General features: G+C 40.2%; 3 protein-coding genes across 3 annotated transcripts; 2 read left to right on the plus strand and 1 right to left on the minus strand.

The window, feature by feature from the left end:
* The first annotated feature begins 1,297 nt into the window (after positions 1-1,297).
* pold3 (polymerase (DNA-directed), delta 3, accessory subunit) lies at positions 1,298-8,982 on the plus strand. The gene is made up of 12 exons (XM_055228793.1): positions 1,298-1,498; positions 2,119-2,174; positions 2,957-3,056; positions 3,339-3,378; positions 3,645-3,777; positions 4,589-4,850; positions 5,349-5,412; positions 5,519-5,597; positions 6,197-6,303; positions 6,902-6,975; positions 7,730-7,811; positions 8,024-8,982. The coding sequence occupies exons 1-12, from the start codon at positions 1,442-1,444 to the stop codon at positions 8,218-8,220; spliced, it is 1,251 nt and encodes a 416-aa protein (XP_055084768.1). The 5' UTR covers positions 1,298-1,441; the 3' UTR covers positions 8,221-8,982.
* Positions 8,938-12,813, minus strand: nudt13 (nudix (nucleoside diphosphate linked moiety X)-type motif 13). Its single transcript, XM_033982435.2, has 9 exons — positions 12,793-12,813; positions 12,347-12,472; positions 12,125-12,267; positions 11,687-11,794; positions 11,215-11,321; positions 10,999-11,124; positions 10,816-10,927; positions 10,472-10,626; positions 8,938-9,126 (listed from the first exon to the last, which is right to left on the minus strand). Exons 2-9 carry the CDS (start codon positions 12,427-12,429, stop codon positions 8,938-8,940), a joined length of 1,023 nt encoding a protein of 340 aa, XP_033838326.1. The 5' UTR covers positions 12,430-12,472; positions 12,793-12,813.
* Positions 12,814-13,033: 220 nt separating this feature from the next.
* On the plus strand, positions 13,034-21,705 carry rpp30 (ribonuclease P/MRP 30 subunit). Its single transcript, XM_055228796.1, has 12 exons — positions 13,034-13,154; positions 13,422-13,480; positions 13,665-13,721; positions 14,296-14,361; positions 14,528-14,599; positions 15,181-15,270; positions 15,782-15,898; positions 16,510-16,539; positions 16,612-16,649; positions 17,733-17,812; positions 19,088-19,156; positions 21,576-21,705. Exons 1-12 carry the CDS (start codon positions 13,073-13,075, stop codon positions 21,629-21,631), a joined length of 816 nt encoding a protein of 271 aa, XP_055084771.1. The 5' UTR covers positions 13,034-13,072; the 3' UTR covers positions 21,632-21,705.
* The last annotated feature ends 703 nt before the right edge of the window (positions 21,706-22,408 follow it).

Raw genomic sequence — 22,408 nt, forward strand, 5'->3', positions numbered from 1 at the left:
TATGCAATGCTACAGATTTTTACTTGTATCTCTGGTTAAAAAAATAAATTGGAGAATGGAGAAGAACAGAGTTGTGTGCGTGAGCTGGTGGAATGACATCTTGAACACAGGAGAATACAGATTACTCAAACATGCATGAATCACTCTAAAGACAGTCTTCAGGCGGTCAATGAGAAGGAAATGGCATGTTTAAAGACACTATACCTGTTCTTTTTTTTGAGGCAAAACTGATTTTACTTTATTATATGAATCCGTTAGAGCCATTTTAAAAACTCTTAAAAGTCAATTTTGCATAATACGTCTCCTTTAAGTGTTTGCCATTTCTGTTAATGTCGTCTATTACATTTTTTTGTTTTTATTCTAATCAAGCAAATACATTGATGGGAGAAAAATCTGTGGGCTCAGTGTTTTCTAACTCACTAAAGAATTTCCTCATGCTTTTGTTTCCCATGGCCCAAAACATGTAATCTGGGGGTTTATTTGGTGCACTGCTGTCTCAGATGTCTCATCTTCCACGTTTGTTTGAAACCAAAACGAGATGGTCCATTTGATGTCCAGGATGTAGCTGATCATGGCATTGATGAGAGTGTTCTTCCCAGATCCCACAGGTCCAATAAGCATCATGGTACCATCTTCTTTTGAATCATGAGTGAGGAACATGTTTCAGTTTGACCTATTCGCCCCTCTCACATTGTCCTCAGGGATAGTCACAGGCAAACGTTTCAACAGCTAGAATAAACAAATATACACCAAAAATATTATGTATCGGAATATCATGTGTTTCAGTGGTTCCAAAAAGGGACACATAAAATACAGGTGCAGGTAAATATACTAAATATTTTGGGTTGTGACTAGACCAGTTTTTTTTTTTAAATTTATATTTATATTTGTTTACTAATTACTAATAGATAGTGCTGCAAAGAATACTTTGAAAATGTATTTAGTTACAGAATAACGAATACCTGCTTTAATTTCTGAACACTTAGAATACTTTTTCACTGAGTTGCATTTGTATTACAGTGAAATTTCCATGCAGCTTGATTTTTGTTGCATCGTATGTTATGAATTTATTTTTGTTTTTCTTACTGACAACTTGCAGTTTAAAGCAAACATTGCGTGATCAAATACCGCCAAATATTTGTAATGTAAATGTAACTGTGTGTACTGAATGCAGTTACTCAAAAATAGTATTCAGAATTCGTATTTTCGGTGCGTGTATTCAGTTACTTCTAAACACTGCAAACACCTTTTTCAATCTCTTTTTTCTGACCACGTGACCGGAAGTCCGCACAGACACGTGACAGCTCAGATCGGAAGTAAACAATCCGGCGCGCCTGGTTCCCGCGCAGCAGAAGAGCCACAGCACAGCTAGTTTTTCACGAGCTATACCTGACTAAAACCTCACCAACACCCGGAGAAAAGCCGGGGAAAAGCTGACAAGATGGATACGCTCTATCTGGACAATATCGATGAATACGTACACGACCAAGATAAGATCGTAAGCGCCACAGCCACGTTTCTGCGCACGATCAAAACAGCTCCACGCTCTCCTGTCGAGACGAAAATCTGTTCAAGTAGTCATGACACCCTTTAGTCCTTGTTTAGTCCTTGTTTAGTGCTGATTTGGTCATTCTCTAATCCTCCTTTAGTACTTGTTTAGTCCTAGTTTTGTCCTGTTTTTTTTCTTCCTTCAGTGCTGTCTTAGTCCTGGTCTAGTCCCTCTTACATCCAGTCCTGCTTATACCAAAATTTTCTAACTAAATGTATTTGAGTGTTCCTGCTCAAAATTTAAGGGCTGAAATGCCCCGACAGGGCAGCTGGTTTGAAAATAGTGTTTTACAGTATCCACACGTTTAAAGTTTGAATTTACAGCAATTTTAAATCTGATGTAGTTTTTATACACAACAGTCAACCTGGACTGAACCAGGGACTAACCCTCACTAAACCTGGACTAAACCCACATTAGATACGGACTGAACCAAACCATGACTAAATCAGGACTGAAGCAGGACTAAAGATAGATGTGTAGATGTAAAGTAGATGTGGTCAGCACTGACCTGTTCTCTCAGAGACAGATGGAGTTCAGATCATTCACTTTTTGTGTCTTCTTTTTTCCAGGTGACATATAAATGGCTAAGTCTAACTCTGGGCGTCCATGTCAACACAGCCAAAAGGTCAGTGGGGGTGTTCCATGAAGCGAGCTAAAGCCAGGACCTGGTTTATTTGGCCAATCTAATCGGCTTTTTTAGTATCTTTTAGTATCTGACTTTCGATACTTTTGACAACCTTACCAACTGCTAATATCTCTGACAGCAAACCAAACCAGGTTCGGTCTGGGTCTTCCGAGACTATTGTAATTCTTGTAGTTTGAACTACTGCTTTGGTCCTTTAGTCATTTAGTCGATTACTTGGTCGAGTCTTAGTCAACCAAAATGTGAATTAGTCGACTAATTTATTTAGATGATTAATTATTGAGGGAGTTATCTGAAGATTTATTATTGTTTGGTATTTAAAAAAAGCAGATTCAATTCACGATTCCCAAGTTGGATCTGGTTTTATATAAATACACTGTTTCCTATTACTTTTTTTTGCATAAATTGTTCTTTTTGCATGAACTCCCCCTGCAGGTCTAGTCTTATGAGTGCAGTTTGGGTCAAATACCTAGAGATATATAATAATTTTGAGAGCTTTTGACGCGCCCTCTTTTTAGTCGACCAATCGGCCTGGAATTAAGGCTCTGGATACACGGTGGACTTCTCATTAAAAGTATTTTTTTTCTGAAGACTGTAGGGGTAAAAATATTTAAACCTCTAGAAACATGTTCTGAAATGTGTGTCAGATGCCCTCCCCATGTGTAAAATTTCAGTCTCTGTCAGATATGAATGGTCCTGACAGGTTTAAAAGTTTAAATGTGTCTTATGACTGTATCAAAATCTTTTGTGATGTTGTTATACAGAATGTTGTTCCATTACCTGGAGCACAAGAGGAAGGAGAGTTCTGCCTCACTCCATGCCACGTACCTGCTGTCAGGCAAATCTGTGGACCACGGCCAAACGGTAAAAATGACAAAACATTTAGAAGAGTCAATAATTTGAAACAACGAAAGAGTGTTAGCAGATAAGGAGGAATGAGATGTGGTTTAGTCCTGGTTTAGTCCAGTTTCAATTCTGGTTTAGGCTCTCGTTAAGCCTTGTTTCAGCCTTATTTTAACTCTGGCTTAGTCCTGGCTTAGTCTTTGCATAGGTTTGGCATAGTCCTGGCGTAGTCCTGGGTAGATCTAGTTTATTCCTGGTCTAGTCCTAGTCTCACACCTGTTTTTGCGTGTCTCTCTGTTGCAGTGCCATAAGGTGTCAGTGGTGCGTGAGGAGGAGCTGGAGGGTGAGTGCAGAGTTCTCCTCTTTGGCCTGATGATGGCGCTCTGTCTGCTCTGTTTATAGTATTTTTTCAGCTTAGGGTTGTCAAAATATCAAAGATCAGATATTAACCAATACTAAAACTAGTATCAAAACTAGATACTTGAACAGGTGAAGACACTAAAAAAGTCATATTCATTATGACAACGTTAGTTCTGCCTGACACTGGCACGCTCCACTCTCTGTGCTGTATATTCCCTCTGTGGCCTGACGATGGCGCTCTCTTCATAGATGCTAAGTCGAAGCTGAGCGCAGTTGTGAGTGTGCACGTGTACAGTGTGCACAAGGCTCTGCTCCGGGACAGCTCCCCCTTGTTTGGAGTGGATTACGACGCCATCAAGAGTAACCTGCAGCAGTGCAACAGGTAAAAACCATGCAACTGCCGCACCTGGGCATGGTATTTTCAAAGGACAGACACAAAAATTACACACAGGGAGAACATGAAACATGTACATAGAAAAGCTGAACCTTGCACAGCCTGGGAATTGAACCTGGGACCTTGTTGCTATGAAGCGAGAGTGCATTTTTCTCAGCTTCCAGCTGCAGCACTGGGTGCAGAAAAAACTGTTTCTGTTTTGTCTGTGTACTTAGTCAGAGCAAAGAACCTCCATTTATATTATCTTGCTGCTATGGATACGTTGCAGTGACATCACGCTGGGGGGGGTTCTCCCTGTATGTCTTTGATGAAATGTTCAGCAGTTACCATGGCAACACATTAGCAAACACAGATCTGTTTAAAACTGAAGAAAAAATATGGATGGATTTAAACGGCACATTTTCAGGATTAATACGATCTTTCATGGTTCTGTTTAGGAGTTTGATTTTCAACAAAAAGGTGAGAGTGACTAATGGAAGAACCGTTGCCTAGCTAGCTTGTGACTGTAATGTTATGTGAGAGGGACTTGTTTAACTGCACAAATCATCGTACCTGTTATAGTTCCAGCTAAATCATTCTGGTCAGATTGTGTTAAAACAATGCTTAGATTACCGTCTAACTTGAGAAACAGAGGTTCAGACAGAGCCTACAGTTAATGTCACACTCCCAGGGAATGTTGATGACATCAGCTGCAAAGATTGATTAACTACAAAAGATTTCGGTTTTCCATTTGGCATAACAACTTTTCTTAAATTCAGTACTTTTATAACACTACTTCACTCTGAATATCTTCTCACAGATACAGTGCGATCTGCTGCCCTGACGCCGTTCCTTTGAGCAACGCAGAGCTCCATCAGTCCCGAGAATCCCAACAACCTCCTCCCCCGGCCGCAGAAATCCCCAAACCGCAAACCAACGGTTCAAATCTCAGCGCCAAAACCTGCCCCAAGCCCAAAGGCATCTTGGGAATGTTCGCTAACAAACCCAAGACAGAGTCCAAGAGTGAGACCAAGACTGAGACCAGACCTGAGACCAAACCAGAGACCACAGTGGAGCCAGTGGTACAAGAGATTTAATATTTATTTTTTTTTACAAGCTTTCTACCATGTTATAACATTGTTCCCTCATCTAAAGCATGCCTGAAGAGGTTTTATATGTCATCCACGTGTTTCAGTAATTTAGCGATCTCTCCCAGACCCTAATAGAACCCTCTTTACAGTTAGCAGTAAGATGCTGTACAAGGCTCCGCCCACAGGTCTGCGTCTCCCATGCTTCCACATGACAATTCTCTATAATTATACAAAAACATGATACAAAGCTGTACACAGCAACTTGACAAACCTGGTGCGATGCAGTGGTTTCATTAGTGGAATGTACTGTGATTGTGTACAATAAGAGGTACCATGATGATATAAATGTGTTATGTGCAGTTAATACCCCATAGAAGTAAAATACCCCCTCTTTAAACATAAATTATATATTTATATGGTTTTAATTTTTTATTGGATATTATCACTGTTTTGTTGTCGTTGTAATTTCTTTATCTGTTCTGTTTTTAGGCCGAACCTAAACCTGCTCCTAAGGCCAACCCCGTAGCAAACTTCTTTGGAAGCCAAACTGCAAGTGAGTTCCAACTCTACATCTGGTTTTAGTCCTGGTTGTGTTCTGATTTTAATCCAGGTGCAATTCTGGTTCAGTCCTGGTTCATTGAAGCGCATGTTTTTTTCAGAGAAGCCTGTTGTGGTGGTGAAGGAGGAGAGCAGCTCCACTGAACAGCGCCCCACAGAGGCCAACAGAGACCCTCGCAGGTGAGAGGATGGAGTCACAGGCCACACCCACACTTTCAGAGAAGCATCGTTACTGTAGTGACAGTGTGTTTTTCCCCATAGTCTGTACATATACATTCATTCCAAACAAGAAGTGAGCATGGGTGTGATCCAGCTCCATCGACTTTGGCTCCAATTCACTTTGTATTGAAAAACCCTCGCTCTGTAACTACTGTCAGGCTCGTCATTCTGACCTTAAAATGTTGTTTCCACTGGTCATGAACCTGTGATTTTTATTTCACAAGTTTGTCCCTAAATCAAGCTATTGATAACAAACCAATCAGGTGCCTTCTTCCCTTAAGTTTGCTCTTACCACCGTTAGCAAAAGGCTTGATTGACAGCATTGCTAAGCGCCCGCTTTCCGCTAAACCAGTGGTGTGGACGGGAAGCAACACCCTCACTTTTGATTGGCTCTTTGGTTGCTCTGATACTCATGGACTTAATTCCAAATATGGAACTAGCTCCAAATTTGCCCCTATAACGGCTAGCCTTGATGAGCTTAATTTAGCTGGAACCGAATGCTATGTTGACGTCATATTCCCTTAGTCTACTTCTTTATACAGTCCATGGTTTTCCCACAGTAAGAGTAAACGAGTGGAGGAGTCTGACCGTGAGGAGGAGCCAAAGGAGAAGAGGAAGAGGAGGAGAATCAAGAGACCTCAGGACAGCAGTGACGAAGAGCAAGACGGTACAGACACAAATCTGTTTAGAATCCAGAGTCACTTCAGCTTGTCTAAACCTAGTTTAGATGAGCTTTGTGTCTCAAAGCATTAAGGGGGTATTTTACTTTATGGGGTATTATCGCACATAACATATTTAGATTACCATGTTACATTTATTTATATGCTCTGAGTCACTCAGAGTCCCCCCTCCCTTTACTCCCTGCAGTAAGACACATCCCTTTCAGAGCTAAATCAGAACTTAATCACTGTGCATCTTTTGCTAATGAAACTACTGCACATTGCATCATGTTTGTCAAGTTGCTGTTTACAGTTTTGTATTTTGTTTTTGTAAATTTTTGGAGAATTGTGGTGTGGGAGGATGGGTGACGTACGTTTGTGGGCGGAGACTTGTACAGGGCCGTACTGCTCACCGTAAAGAGGGTTTGAATAGGGCCCAGGCGAGATCACTAAAATATAATACTTAAATATACATGGATGATATCTAAAACCTCTTCAGGCATGTTTCTTGATGAGGGAACATTATAAGAGCTTAAGAGAGAGTAGAGAGCTTAAAAAAGGCCATTTTGCAATACCCCCCTTTTAAACATTTCTTTTTCTCTCCAGTGATCCCAGACTCTCCAGTCCAGACAAAGGTGCAGCTGTCTCCAGATCCAATCAGAGAGGAGCCTGCCCCACAGGTGAGGTCAGGGGTCACAGGTCAGGGGGTCACACAAGTGAGGCCTTAGCTTCAGGGGTCTGAGGTCACTGTAAAGCACCTTAATGGCACTTGTCACTTTGAGCACTATTGCACTTTCTGTGGCATATTTGTACTGTGACTGCTGTATTTTCTTTGGGCCATTATTTATCTAATCTTCTGTATATTATTGTGTTACTGTTTGTTTTTATATGTTGCGTGCTGCAGAACTAATTTCCCCTGAGACAATTAAGAACTTGAACATAGGTGAAGTCATAGATCTAGGGGGTTGCACAAATGAGGTCATAGGTCAGGGGTCGCACAGGTCAGGGATCACATGAAGTATTTGGTGATCACATTCATATGGTATTTTACCTAAAATGAACCTAAAAATAAACTTTAGGAATAAAATAATAAACCTTATTTTCTTTGCACTAACTTAAATGAAGTTGAACTAAGATATTAACTGACAGAACATTTTTACTTGAGTTAAATAATGAAAATATAGTCAAGCTAATGACTAGCATGATTAGCGTAAATTCTGCAGATGACACAAATTGAGGAGTCATTTGCTGAATACTAAAATAAAGGTTAGGTTTACTTGGGGGCGTGGCAGTGCAGAGGTCCACACTGGAGCTGTGACGTTAACATTAATCGCTCCAGTCTGTTACAAAACTGCATGATTGAAAAACAGATGTTGTTTTTGGGATGATTCTGGAGCATGTTCTTCCTCAGACTCAGATCATGTTTGTTTACAGCCGGAAACCTCCTCGACAAAAACAAGGAAAAGACGCCGCGTTCTCAAATCCAAAACATTTGAGGATGAAGAAGGATGCATCGGTATGTGATATATCGGGACTGAACCGGGACTGAACCGGGACTGAACCGGGACTGAACCAGGACTGAACCAGGACTGAACCAGGAATGGTAAAGCAGAACTGGACCATGACTAAACCCATGACTGAACCCAAAACTAGTAAAGCAGGACTGGACCATGGCTAGACCCAGGACTGAACCAGGACTAAACCAGGACTTACCCTATGTGTTTGCAGTGACAGAGAAAGGCTACGTGAGCGAGTCGTATTCTGAGACTGAGGAGGAGGTCCAGACTAAACCAGGTCCAAATCCTGGTCCTAAACTTGGATCTAAACCAGTGAAAGCGCAGACTGAGGAGAAGAGGAAGAAGGGATCATCTAGCGCCAAAACCACAAAACAGGCCTCTATCATGGGCTTCTTCAACAAGAAATGACACCCCCCCCCATTTTCTTCATATTTAAACTGTTTTGTACTGAATAAAGATAAACTACAGGTCTACATGTTTAAATGGGTAATTCAGCAGTTACCATGGTGACACAATACCCAAATGAGCATACACCTCAAAAAGGTTTTAACATTTTCTAAAAACTAAAGAAAAAAACACAGAACAAAATGGATTTAAACAGAATATTTTCAAGAGCCTCTCAATCAATATGAGGGCTCATGGTCCTGTTTAGGAGTTTGATTTTCAACAAAAAGATGAGAGACTAACTGAAAAAAACTGTTCGGTAATGCTAAAACTGTAATGTTATCTGAGAGGGTTCTTTATGGTTAGAGAGTTGTATTAAAATAAAGCTCAGATTCAGTCTAATAAGCCTGACAGAGCAGTGTACAATTAGCATCACAGCCCCGGGAATGTTGATGATGTCGGCTGCAAAGTATCTATTAAGGTGGAAGGCATTTAAGAATTATGTTTTAATTTGCTGTTTAACTGTCATATTGTCAACATGGTTTATGGTTAATATCTCTGTAAATACTCGACCTACCCACATGAAACAGAAACTGGCACAAAGTTCAATGTTTTCTCTGTCAGTATAAGTAACTATCCAGGTTTTTTTTTTTTAAAGAACTATATCAAAATCGTAGTTAAAACATGATTTATTAAAGACATCAGAACATAAAAGTTGAGGTAGGCTTTGTCATTGTTAAGTCAAGTGATGTCTCTGCTGCTCTGCTGCTCTGCCCACTCTGCGATCAGCCACTGTCCAATGGCATGTCTCGGAGGGAACCATGTGACCACAGGATCTCCTTTTTTGGGTGGAGCGATTTTGAGGCCGGCTTGGATTTGTCGGAGATCGAACCATCGTGCGTCCTCCAGCTCTGAGTGGTCCACAGACAGCTGTGGAATACATCATATGTGACAAAGTTTTTCATTTCACAGAAATATACTGTGCTGGGTTGTAGGTCTTTAGTCATTTGGTTGACTCATGTTATTTAAATTATAAGGATTTATATGAGACAACAGCACACAGGAGAAGTGAGTGAGCTGAAGATTTTGTAGTTTTTCACAAGTTAAATCTGTCTTTATATAAATACATTGTTTCCTAGTACTTTTTTTTCCACATACATAGTAGTTTCTGCATGTACTCCCCCAGCAGTACTGTTGTGAGTGCAGTTTTGTTCAGATACACAGAGATGGAATAGTTTTTGAGAGCGTTTGCCCTGACTCCTGTCGCCCCTTTGATTGGCAGCACGTCTTTAGTTGACTAAAGGCCTAGTCGAAACAATACAGTTATCAAATATCACATTTTTTCTCATGTTGCATAGCTGTCCTCTATCATCCTTAACTAGTTTGGATGTAGAATGGGAGCTATAGTTTTGAGGAAAAAAAACAAAACAAATGACACTTTTCAGCTGGTGTCATTTACATTCCCGGGAGGTTCCTAACTATAGGCACTGAAGCTCTGTTACGGCACTCAAGTTAGACTTTAATCTGAGCTTTGTTTTAACACAATCTGACCATAAAGGACTGACTTAGCTGGAACTACAACAGGTGAGCTCTTTTGTGCTGGTAAACAAGTCTCTCTCAAATAACATGGCACAAGCTACCTAGCTAGCATTAGCCAACAGTCTGACAAACTCCTAAACAGGACCATGAATGCTCGTATTGATCACAGACTCCTTAAAATGTGCATACATCTTGTATTTTTTCTTCAGCTCTCAGACAAGTTTAAAATGTTTTTTGGCAGTGCTTGCTCATTTGATCATTGTGCCACCATGGTGACTGCTGAACATTCCCTCACAGACATAAATACTGTACACCCCCAGTGTATGAACTGTAGCACACAGGTGCAGAATTCTATGGTGAAATGTGCTGTTTAACTGTCACATTGGTTAATGTTTAATATCTCATCAGTTAATAGGATCCTCCTTCACACATGCACCGATACACAATATAAAAACAGTAAACACACACTCAGGGCTCTCTCCTCCATCCTTTCTGGACGCCCGTAGCTACGCGGTTCACTTTTGCCTAGCTACAGTCTAGCTTTACCTGTGTGAGACTCAATAAATGCTGAGTTTACATTTCAGATTCATGGTCCTCTGACACTTAAACCAGAAATTAATATTAACTAACATATTCTCTAGTGTTTTTATTATTATCGTGGAATTGGTACTGATTATTGAGTCTATTCCTTAGTATCAAAATCAAGTTTGAAATATTAGTAGTATGACAATGTTACCTGGGAGTGGGCGGGGCTAATGGCAGCGAAGCAGCCAATCATGAAGGAACTGTTGGGAAAGGGCCAATGCTGAGAGCAGCTGTAAGTGACAGACTGCACCTCGAGTCCCACCTCCTCTGCCACTTCCCTGCGGACCGTTTCCTCCACATTCTCTCCTATGCAGGTCAGAGGTCACAGAGGTATGACAGTTAGGTCAGAGTGCGAAGAGCTTTAGCTGTACTAAACCTGAGCACACAGATGAGTGCAGAATTTATTTTTTTTACATTTTTGGCGAGTATAATAAAAATATATACTGGCAAATGACTAGCATGCCTGACGGAGATTGGGGAATGAAGAGGACAAACCCATGTCGCAGAACCCGGCAAGAGCGCTGTAGAATCCTGGAGGAAATGAAGCCTGACGCCCCAATAAACAGCGACTCCCATCATGCACCAGGGCAATGACCACTGGAGACATCTGCAACACAATAGACAGAAGCAGAGACAGAGTAGTAGGTGTAGTAGCAGGAGCAGCAGCAGTAGTAGTACCTGAGGGTAGTGGATGACCTTTGACCCCTCTGTGAACCTCTGGCTCCCAGATCGGTTCCTCTTGGTGGGTTTTCCAGAGAAGCTGCAAAATCGGTGAGTCTGATGCCAACGGAGCAATGCCTGACTCTGAAGAAAGACCAAAGGCTCTGAGGAGAGGGTATGGGCATATCTGACAGAACTGATATTTTCTGTAAGTGAAAGGCTGCAGTGACTGACCTTGGCCACAAGAGGCGCCTCTGATTTCGACAGCAGGAAAAAGGACTTCCTCAGGTCTACAAACATGGCAGCGCATTCTTCTTCTACGGTGGTGGCGTCTACAGCAGCTGAAAACACAAACGTTCTATCATTGCGTTTAAAGGGACATTCTGGACACTCTTTTCTTAAACTCTCTTCTAACAGTGTTCCTTCATCATGATCTCACTAAGAGCTGTGTCTGAGTGATTCCTGCATGTTTGAGTAAACCTGAGTTGTCCTATCTTTTTCATTTACTCCTTAACCCTGCCCACTGCTCTGAACTCAGTGAGTTTACTACAAAAAACATTTGATAGTGGTCATAAATGTAGGGTTCATAAATGAACAAAATGTGTAAGTATTTTGTATTTGTTATAGTTTAATACTAAAGCTCGTTAAAAAGCATAAAATGTCTTCTCTGATGTAAAATTCTGATATTTCACAAGAGACGTGTTACCCAGATCCAAACAGAAGTGGGCACTGCCTCTGTCCGAGCAGCCAATCAAAATAGAGTCCCGGATGATTGACAGGTCAGCGCCAAGTTTCTGGAGCAATGAGCTCACATCTGGAACATAAAAAAGAAAAATCTACCAATATCATCCCCAAACAGAAAAGCACCCGATGCCCTCCCCAGTTCATGTGACATTGGTACACTGTAGAATCCCTTTAGTTTAACCTGAGCTGAAGACAGGTCAAAATTCTGGTGGATTTTGCTGTTTAACTGCCAGATGCAGATGTGTTGACCTGGTTTATGGTTAATATCTCTGTAATGAATTACTTGGCCCCACATGTTTCACATTCATAAATATTCAGGATAACAGACTTAGACAGACTCTAACAGACTCAGATTTATGGTTTATTTAGACTTAGTGGTTTTGCCTGAATTTGTTGGTACCTCGGTGGTGTAGAGACACTGATGAGAGGGTTCTGTCACGGTTCTTCTTGAGCAGCGGTTTCAGAGAATGAAACAACATCAGGTCTGAGTTTGAGACAGCCTCTTCACAGGCAACATCATCCTCCTTCAGATGGTTCAGGAACCTGCAAAGAACCAGTACTAAACCAGGATTGAACCAGGACAAAACCATGGCTAAACCAGGACTTAACCTAATAATATTACCTCATTCTGGACACATATCCAGAGCAACATCTTGTGGTGGACTGAGCAAGACCAGAAACCAGGACTCGGAGTGGACTCAACATGATCTGGTCTCTAGTCCCTGGTCTGGTCTCTGGTCTCTGGTCTCTGGATTCTGGTCACATGATACAAATGTAGATCAAAAAACACAATTGTTTAATACACATTTGATGGCTGTTACCGATTTTTCTCAGAAAATCATCATCTTTTGTTCAGTAAAATTCAACACACACAGATCTGAACTAACACCTTAAATTTGTAAAGATGTAGTTTATTACATATCACATTCACCAAGAGTAAAAACCAGGACAAAACCTGTCTAGCGTTTATGTGGAGTGTGTTAGATGAATGCATTATTGTATTTGGTTGAATCGGGTTTAAACTTGTCTCTTTATAGGTTTAGTTTTAAGAAGCAATGTTTGTTGTACCTCCAGCTGCTGGTGTTTTGACCTCAGTTTTCTCTGTTTCCGGTCCACACCGGAAGTACTAGAACCTTTACGTTACTCTTTAGCTTTAATGTAAATAACTCACGCACGTACTTTTACCATAAGCATTTTCGCTGTTTTATTCCTGATGTTAAATATAAAAAAACGTGCAAATATGTAGTAACGTAATCTTTTTTTTCTGTTCGGACTCCATTTCCCGTGATGCCTCACTGACCCACGCCTCCGTCAGTTCCACGCAGCGCGGTGCACGTTTAGCTGCACGATGTCTGTGTTTATGGACCTAAATCTGACTTTTACCGGGGACAAGGACGAGCTCCGGAAGTTGGTGGAGACAGCGGCTCACCGTGAGTGAGCAGAGCCGGGCACGGGGCTCGTTTCACTTGTTAAAGTTAATACGAGCCGTTTGTTGTGGTTCAGAGCTAGCGGGGTTAGCTTCAGACTGACAGCTCTCTCTTGTGGCAAATGGGATAGGACCCCCTGACCCTCTCCTCTGCATCCTATGCTTCTCTGACCCTCTCCTCTGCATCCTATGCTTCTCTGACCCTCTCCTCTACATCCTGGTACATGATACAGAGGAGGGACAGTAGTTAAACATCACCTTTGTGTTTCAGTGGGATACTCAACTGTGGCCATTAATTATGTCTTTGAACCAGACACCAAAAAGAAAACAGTAAGTTTTATGTGACAAATTATGTATGTAAAGGTCTAAACTACAAGGTTAGCAGCTTTTACACAGAATAAGACCCCATGGAGACACAGAGTCAAGTGCCCTCACTTGACATATGTGGGGGGGCATCTGACATACAGGGAGGTTTACGTCTCACAGAGGATAACCTTTTGCTGTTTGTCTGCAGCCTGTGCCCACTCCTCTACCCATTTCAGAGCTCATCCAGACCCCTCCCATTGTCCAGGTGAGGCTGATGGTTGAAGACTTATTACCTGTTTATTGTTTCGATTAGGCACCATCAGATCAGATTTCTTCTTGCAAACCTAGTTTATACTTTTAGATCTGTAACATTTGACATGCCAACTCTGTCAATCAAACCTGTTGCTAACGCTAGCAGGAGCAACCTCCGGGAATAAAGGCGCCAGTTTGGTCTGTTATTAATGTTCATATCTTGATTTGGGGCAAAATAGTGAAATAAAAACATCAGGATTCAGTTGAGCGGGTTGAGACGAACATTGTTAGGTCAAAAACATGAGCCTGAAAGCAGCAATTACAGAGAGAAAAGCTCAAGTTTATTCAGTAGAAGCCAAAGTTTGGAGCCAAAAGTTAATGGACCCGAAGCACACCCGGGCTCACTTCCTGTTTGAAACGTGGTGGCTAGTGGGATGGCTATGTCTATTTATATATACAGTCTATAGGTAGTAGTTTGAAAATATTTGAAAATCTTGAGGAGCCATGATATCTCCCCAAGAGAATAAATTCAAAAGTAAATTAACGCTTTATTAACCCAAAATCAATCCTGTGTGTGTTTAATGCAGGGCCGCTCTCAGCCAATCAAAATCCTCAACAGACTGACCATCATGATGTCAGACTCCAGCCACTACGTAAGCCTTCACTGCTAATATTTAAAGAGGGGGTATTATACAAACTGGACTTTTCTGAACTTTCTACCATGCAACAAGTCTCTTCTTTGCATTAAAAGAGAAACTTAACTTGTTCCTAATTGTTTGTGTATTGAGTTTTTCTTGTATTCCTGTCCCTGTTTTGCAGAGAGCCAGTTGTCCTGAGTACAGACACTACGATCTTTTGGCCGTTCAGCCTGACACTGATAAACTGTTTCTGGTGAGACACTCAAAATTCTGTAAAATAAAAATGTAAATTTATAATAAATATAATTACACACACTACCCCACTGAACCTGAATACCACCAAATGAAAGAGTAACTGTACCAGAATACAGTTATTGCATTTTTGGTACAGATATTTAGTTACCTTATACTGTATGTGTATATTGACACTTTGCAGCATATTTTGCATGTCATCAACATTCCCTGGAAGTGTGAAGCTAACTGTAGGCACTACTCTGTCTGAAGCTCTGTTAGACTTTATTCTGACCTTTATTTTAACACAATCTGACCATAAAAAACTGACTTAGCTTGAACTGCAACAGGTGAGCTGATTTATGCTTTTTTAAATTATTATTATTATTTTTTTATATTTTTGTATAGCGTTTGCTAATGTGTGCATTGTATCATCACAGTAACTGTTGAACATTCCACCATAGAGATACATGTAGAACAACCCCAGCATGATGTTTCTGCAAAGTATCAATATACTATAGGCATCAACTGTAATGCTCCTTTTGCTAGTATTAGATCCTTCTGTATATCGTATATGCAGTAACTGAGGTGTTTGTGCTGCAGTCGGCCTGCATGACCTATGACATCGACCTCATCTGTCTCAGCGTGAGCGACAGGCTGCCCTTCTTCTACAAGAGAGCTCCGGTCTTTGGGGTGAGAATCAGGGACTAAACCAGGGACTAAAACAGGGATTTGAACCAGGGACTAGTTGGCAGTTATTTAGATATAGTTGGTATTTATACAACACTTCTAAATGCCCACCACGATAACTGGTATTTTTCAGACGCTAGAATGTGATGATGTCATACTCTCAGGCAGAGACACGAGACAGGTTTCTGTATTGATAACATTGCCTGTAGAAAGTTGTGATGTCATTTGAAATCTAGCAGTTGGATGTACAAAAACAGCTGTGGCTGGTAATACTTATGAGCAGTAGATATAGATATAGTGAAAGAAAATAGTTAATGGCTGAATACAAATGCCCATATACAACAAATGAAAGTAGTACAAATTTTAACAAAGATGTATTTAAGCACTTATTATCCATTAACAAGTGTAACCCTATGGTCTCAGGGTGCACAGCCTTGTATGTTGTTTCCATGGAGATGGATGTGTTTAATGGTAAATTTGATGGTTTGATGGTAAATTTCTGTCCTCTGTTCAGGCTCTGGAGCGTGGTGTAGCGTTTGAGGTCTCATATTCTGCAGCCATCAGAGACTCCACCAGGAGGCGCTACACTCTGGCCAACGCCATGTTCCACTCCGACATCTGCAAAGGAAAGGTACAAAACGACTATCGGTGTCCGATATCCATCCAGTTTAAACTGAGCTGAGACACAGTTCAGAATTCCATGGTGGAATTTGCTGTTTAATTGTTAGATTGCAGACCTATTCTGACCTATCCTATATGTTTCTCCTCAACATTTGCACACTCAGAGTTGTATTTGTGTTGTATGTTTGAGCGTTGTCCATGGGGTATCTTTAATCACCTATTTTCAAGACTCCTTTACTCCGATCAACACCTGTTTTCACCATCGGTACACGCCCTTTGTACATGAAACAAAAACTGGCACAAAGTTCAATGTCTTCTCTGTCTATAAAGAAACAAAAGTGAAATGATTTTTTTCACAGTAGCTTCGTAAAGTGGTACCATTATTGAACCCCAAAGACCTGATTGTTGTTAGTTGAAAGGACTTTAAGCAATAAGATTAATATGACAAGTTTGTGGAGCCAATTCTAAACAGATAATAATAAGGTTCAACATTTGTGGATCGTAAGTTTGGAGATTTTTCAAAAACAGTGAATCTCCCATAGAGTTATAGTCCACGCCCTCCATCTGAAACATGAAATCATCACATTCTATTTTCATCTCTTATTTTCTCTCATGTTTCAGAATATGGTGGTGTCGAGCGCTGCAGAGAAGGTGAGTTCCCTCTCTTTCAGGTTTTATCCAAACTTTAGAGACACAAAAGTTTCACAGACTTCTGTTTTTTAGGCTCTGGAGATCCGAGGACCCTATGATGTCATGAACCTGTATCCTCCAATCAGACACTCTGTAGTTTAGAAAGTGGGCAGCAGAGGGGGCATAGACCAGGGAAAGGAGAGTGCCACCTCATGATGTCATCAGGTGGAACAGGGCATTCTAATGCTGCATTCATGTGATCTCTGAAACTTTGAGATAACTACATATTCATTCTCAAAATCGGAGCATTTAATAACAGTAATAAAATGCATAACTGGATCATCTTTGCCGATACTTTGGAAAGTTGTGCAAAAATCCCTGCAGTTGTTACAGATACAGCAATTTCCCATAAATATACAAAAGCATGATACGAAACTGTACACAACAACTTGCCCACAATCCTGATGTGATGTGCAGTAGTTTCATCAGTAGGATGCATATTGATTGTGTTGTGAAAGCGCTATGAAGCGGGTGTGACTCAGCACTGAGGGGGAAAAATTTAACAGAAATTTATAAAACAACTTAATACATTGTTTTTAAAACAATAAAAGGTAACATGGTGATCTAAACACGTTAGCATCTAATACTGTATCCCAAAAACTGCAAATACCCCCTCCTTAATTTGAACATGCAGTTGAATTTTGGCTTAAGTATGTTTAATTGTGAAGTAAAACCATCAGTGTAATAGAAAACAAAATCTGTGTCAGTTTGTCACCACGCTGTCCCCCAATCACAAAAGAAAGCCTGTGACAGTGACGTACAAGTTTTGCACAAGTTTCTGAGATGAAATTTTGACCCGAGTTCAGATGAATGCAGAGTTGACCTCAAATGTACCTGAATGAGGCCTTGACCATTTTGAAAACTGCAGTTATGAGAAGATTAGAAAGAACAAGATTATTTAATTTAGTTCTAGTCTAAAATTTGAATTATTAATTAAACAAAAATTATTTTTGAAGTAGTCAAGATTTGGTCAAATAATTTTAGGTGTTTTATTTATTTATTTAGTTTTATTTAGCCCTGGTTTAGCCCTGGTTTAGCCCTGGTTTAGCCCTGATTTAGCCCTGGTTTAGCCCTGGTTTAGCCCTGGTTTAGCCCTGGTTTAGCCCTGGTTTAGCCCTGGTTTGGTTGTGGTTTTGTTTCTGATGTGACATCAGGACGCAGCTCTTCGGTTTGACGGAGCGCTGTGGGAAAGACGCCGTGACCACGAACTGTCGCTCAGTGGTGCTGCACGGAGGTAAACATGAGCACAGCAAGTATAATAAAAGATTATTTAGAGGGACTTGAATTAATAATAATAGTAAATCTTGATTTGACACTAACTCTGTAGTCGAGTAAAATTCTTATTTTAAAGGCATGTGCTGCAGATCAATTAGTTGACTAAAAGGGGCATGGCAAAAGCTCAACACTGTTACCTATTGCTATATATCTGACCCAAACTACACTGACAAGACTAGGCAATGAATGGAAGGGAAAAGTGAAAGAACAACACGTGCAGAAAGCCCTCTCAGCCTTCAATAGATCTAAGAGGGCTAAAAACAGGACAACAGGGAAGCTGAACTTAAAAGGAAAGGTGTTATCATTGCTTACACAGGCGGTGTGTCTGAAAAGCTGCTGAGAATTCTCAGACGGTAAGAAATTCCAGTCTATTTCAAACCTACAAACACTTTAAGACTGAAACTGGTTCAGCCAAAGGACAAAACCCAGAGCCACAAACGAAGCAATTTTGTCTACTCTATTCAGTGTAGAGAAGAGTGCAGCGAGCGTTACACTGGAGAAACTAAACGGCTACTCCATCAGAGAATGTACCAACACCGTCGAGAGAGCAGCTTGGGTACAGGAGGAGCTCACTGCAGTCTTCAGTACACTGAATGGAGTTGACCATACTACTTTCTATGCCGATAGGTGTGAGAGCACCCATTAGGGGACTGAACAATTATGCAAAATATGACTGTGTAGTTGAATAGACGTAGCCCACAAACGGGAACTGTAAACAAACAGGTATGTTAGTTTCAGTGTAATTAGCTCCTCCTTCAGACAGATATGAGGCAGAGTCCAGCAGTAATCTGACCAGAAATGAAGAAGCGACTTGAATGAGCAGGAAAACATCTTCACTCTAAAACTTTTGTCCAGTTAACATAATCAGATTTTTCTTTTGCTATGGATCAGACCAAGACGACTAAGGGATTACACAGACATCTTGCTGAAGATTTACAATTTTTTGGTATTTATTTGTAAAAAAGCGTGTTAACCCTATGATTCATCAGTTGAATCTGTCTTCATATTGTTAGATTGTTTCCTAGTACTTGTTTTCTGCATAAGTAGTAGTTTTTGTATGAACTCCCCCCTGCAGGTGTAGTCTTGTGAGTGAAATTTGGGCCAGATACATAGAGATTTGCAATAGTTTTGAGAGCTTTTGCCACGCCCAATTTTACTTATCTATCAGCAGCAGATGTTTTGGGTCTCAAACAGATTTACTTCATGTCTTTTTGTCATTTTTGTATTTTGACAGAGAGCAGGAAAACCGCAGGAGGCATCATCCGCACCTTTAAACGGCCGGACACAGCACAGATAAACTTAAGTATGTAACAGGTTTCATGGTAGTGGAATTTATTTGTTATATGTGTCCCAGTTCAAATAAATAATAAAGATTAAAGGTCCTATATTATACAGAATGGACTCTTGTGAGCTTTAAGCCATGTTATAATGCTATTACCTCCTCAAAAGCATATCTGGATTGGTGTTGTTTCATTCACACATTTGAGTAACTCTTTATCATTAGTCTGCCTACATCTTTAGAGCTCAAAATGCTCTGTTCCACCTTCTGATGCCATGAAGCATTATTTTTCAAGTTAACAGCTCCTTTTACCTTTACTTCAGTAGAGATTGGCAGTTCCAGGGCTGAAATCATTCAGATGATTCTAGTGAAGGTGTGTGGGGTTTAAAAACACAGTGGAGCACTTAATGTATTACCACATGACATCACAAGGTGGAACAGAGCATTTTCTGTTGGAGAGAAGAACTAAATATGCAGAGTTTGTGTGCTAAACATATGTGTATGAAACAAAACTCCAACTGTTTGTGATGAGGGAACAACATTATAATATAGATCAAATACTTGCATAAGAGTTAAGTAATCTTGTGCAGGTGTCAGTGTTTATAGCCGAGGATAGTTCCCATCTACAGTACATCTAGTACATCTGCACAGAGAGAGATGTTCCCATCTATGTCCACAGGGAGGCAGCACTGAGCTACTGAAAGAACTAGATTAAACTCTACAAAAACCTATCCCTTCAGGCGACTTTATTTCACAGCATACAGTATAACGTAATTATACTCTTAGTTTCCACTCCTGGTTATTAAGAAGTAATATAACTACTAAGTACAAAGAAGTACTAGCACAAATACTCGCATTACTGTAACTGACTACTTGTTCTGTAGGCCTTTAGTCAATTAATCAGCACAGGGCGTCTTAGTCAGTCAAAATGTGTACCAGTCAATTAATAATATTATTTAAGGATTTATATGGGACAACAGCAGAAAGGAGAAGTGAGTGAGAGTGAGGAGAGTTGAGGATTTGGTATTTTTTTGTATTTCTATGTAAAAAGGCAGATTAAAGTCACGATTGACAAGTTGATTCTGTCTGCATCGCCATTGTTTCCCAGTACTTTTTGCAGGTGTAGTCTTGTGAGTGCAGTTTGGGTCAGATATATCAAGGTGCATAATAGTTTTGAGAGCTTTTTCCACGCCCCCTTTATAGTCGACCAGTCGATCAACAGTATATGTTTTAGTCCCCCAAGAATTTCTTAAGTCTACTGTAGCCCTGTTGAGTACACATATCGTTAAGTGAAACTGTATTATAATGTATTCAATTCAGTTTATTGTAGTCATTGTCACAAAAAGAACAACGAAACAACGAAATTGTGTTTGGAGCATCCCATAAAGTGCCTTCATTTCTGTACACCTTTTATAATTTGTGATTGTCTAGATAATAGGGCTGTAAGGCTACTCACAAGCAAATCCAAATCACTATTTGAATGGACGCAAGTGGCAAATCACAAAGGCTGCAGTTTTTGAAGTACCATAATTTCCTCCACAAACGACAGGCTCTCCTGTGTTATTCTGTGTAAACACTGCTAACCTTGTAGTTTAGATCTGTAGAAACATGTTCTGAAATGTGATTTATTACTTTGTCACTTCATATTTCAGTCTTTTGTCAGTTCCTCTGGACGCATTTCAAATGTGAACTTTGCTATGAGATTTGCGATGTATGTTTTAATAATAGGATTCTGTTCAATCAGTGTTTGTCAGAAAAATCACAATCATCAATCAAAATCACTTTGTTTGTCCTGAGGGGCAGTTTAAGCACTGAGCAATAAAATACAATAATAATCGAAAACCTCAAACAATCGGGTAGAGACACCAGATCCAGTGTCAGGGCAGTTTGAGGAGAGTGCAATTAATGTTTTATATGTTCAACATGTTCAACATGTTTGTACAGATCTAAACTACGGGGTTAGCGTTTTTATGCAGAATAAGACCCCATGTGGACACAGGGAGGGCATCTGACATGCAGTGATACTTCAGAACATATTTGTACAGATCTGAACTACAGGATTAGCAGTTTTTATGCAGAATAAGAGATTATAGATTTTCTTGTTTGTGGAGGATATTAGGGTACTTAAAAAACTACAACCTTTGTGATTTGCAGATTGTGTCAGTTCAAATAGTGATTTTTATTCTGTTGTGTTGGATCTAATTACATTCTTATAACTGATGTACTCCATATTGTAATTTTGCTCACATTTGTGTTTGCACATGAATAACTCCAAAATACAACTTCAGAGGGTAAATGAGAAGGAAACAAATATAATATGGTTAAAAGCTCTGAAAAGTCCATTTGCAGAATAGATTTGATTTCAGAATAACTCTAGGGCATTTATTTTTAGTCCCATGTTTGGTTTTGTCTCGTATAAAAACGTGTTCTATTTGTGTTTAAGGTGAGGATTGTCCCGCTTCTAAACGAGCAAGAGCCGACATCACAGAAGGAAATTAAAATGTTTAACTTGTAAATATTCAACTCTGAAATTCTGAGTTAGATTTGATTTAAATAAAATTACTCAAAATATGTTTCAAGTTTTCAGTTTGAAATATACCAAGAGAGAAGTGAAGCCACAGTAACACACGGGGGACATGCGCATGCCTCTCAGAGAGATCAGGAGTCTAACCCACAACCTTTGCACTGAGAGGTGAGAGGGGGAGACAGGATAACCACTCTGTCACAGTCACACAGGGACTGGGGTGAGATCATGTTTCAGATGCCCTCCCAGCGGTCTTAAAGATTGGGATTTGCTTGGACCGGTTTTGCAGCAGACACACCCTTCACTCTTTGAGATAAACCCAGAAACAAAAGTCCAGAGACCAGGGAGGGGCAGAGCCAGGACTAGACCAGAACTAAATCAGGACCAAACCAAGACTAAAGCAGGTTTAAAGACAGCACTGTGTTCAACCATAAGGCCAAAAGTTTTAAGAATACTATTACTAAACGTAACATTACAGACAAGATTCGTTGAACAATTGTAACAAAAGGCTTGCAGACAGTGGCCTTTTTCACATGCACAAAATCTGATTATAATGTGATTTCTATAGACATTCTATAGGCCAATTATATTTAAAACAGATGGGGCAGTTAAAATGAATATTGTTCAAATGCAGATTTGTGTTGTAATACAGTGAGTTCTTGGATATAGTCACTGATGAAAAAAATCAGGTTCAACATTTGCAAATTTATTTTCGGGATATTTTATGTCAAAGTACAATGTGATCAATATGA

The sequence above is a fragment of the Periophthalmus magnuspinnatus genome, chromosome 17 (assembly GCF_009829125.3).
Source record: "Periophthalmus magnuspinnatus isolate fPerMag1 chromosome 17, fPerMag1.2.pri, whole genome shotgun sequence".
In the NCBI taxonomy this organism is placed as follows: Eukaryota; Metazoa; Chordata; class Actinopteri; order Gobiiformes; family Gobiidae; genus Periophthalmus; species Periophthalmus magnuspinnatus.

Coding starts and splice junctions, on each gene's coding strand:
- pold3 (XM_055228793.1), top strand. CDS start 1,442: ATGGATACGCTCTATCTGGACAATATCGATGAATACGTACACGACCAA. Junction 3,379..3,644: donor GCGTGAGGAGGAGCTGGAGG/GTGAGTGCAGAG, acceptor CTCTCTTCATAG/ATGCTAAGTCGAAGCTGAGC. Junction 7,812..8,023: donor GGATGAAGAAGGATGCATCG/GTATGTGATATA, acceptor ATGTGTTTGCAG/TGACAGAGAAAGGCTACGTG.
- nudt13 (XM_033982435.2), bottom strand. CDS start 12,429: ATGTTGAGTCCACTCCGAGTCCTGGTTTCTGGTCTTGCTCAGTCCACC. Junction 11,125..11,214: donor AGGCGCCTCTTGTGGCCAAG/GTCAGTCACTGC, acceptor GTCTTTCTTCAG/AGTCAGGCATTGCTCCGTTG. Junction 10,627..10,815: donor TGCCGGGTTCTGCGACATGG/GTTTGTCCTCTT, acceptor TGACCTGCATAG/GAGAGAATGTGGAGGAAACG.
- rpp30 (XM_055228796.1), top strand. CDS start 13,073: ATGTCTGTGTTTATGGACCTAAATCTGACTTTTACCGGGGACAAGGAC. Junction 15,899..16,509: donor CCGACATCTGCAAAGGAAAG/GTACAAAACGAC, acceptor CTCATGTTTCAG/AATATGGTGGTGTCGAGCGC. Junction 16,650..17,732: donor CCCTATGATGTCATGAACCT/GTATCCTCCAAT, acceptor ATGTGACATCAG/GACGCAGCTCTTCGGTTTGA.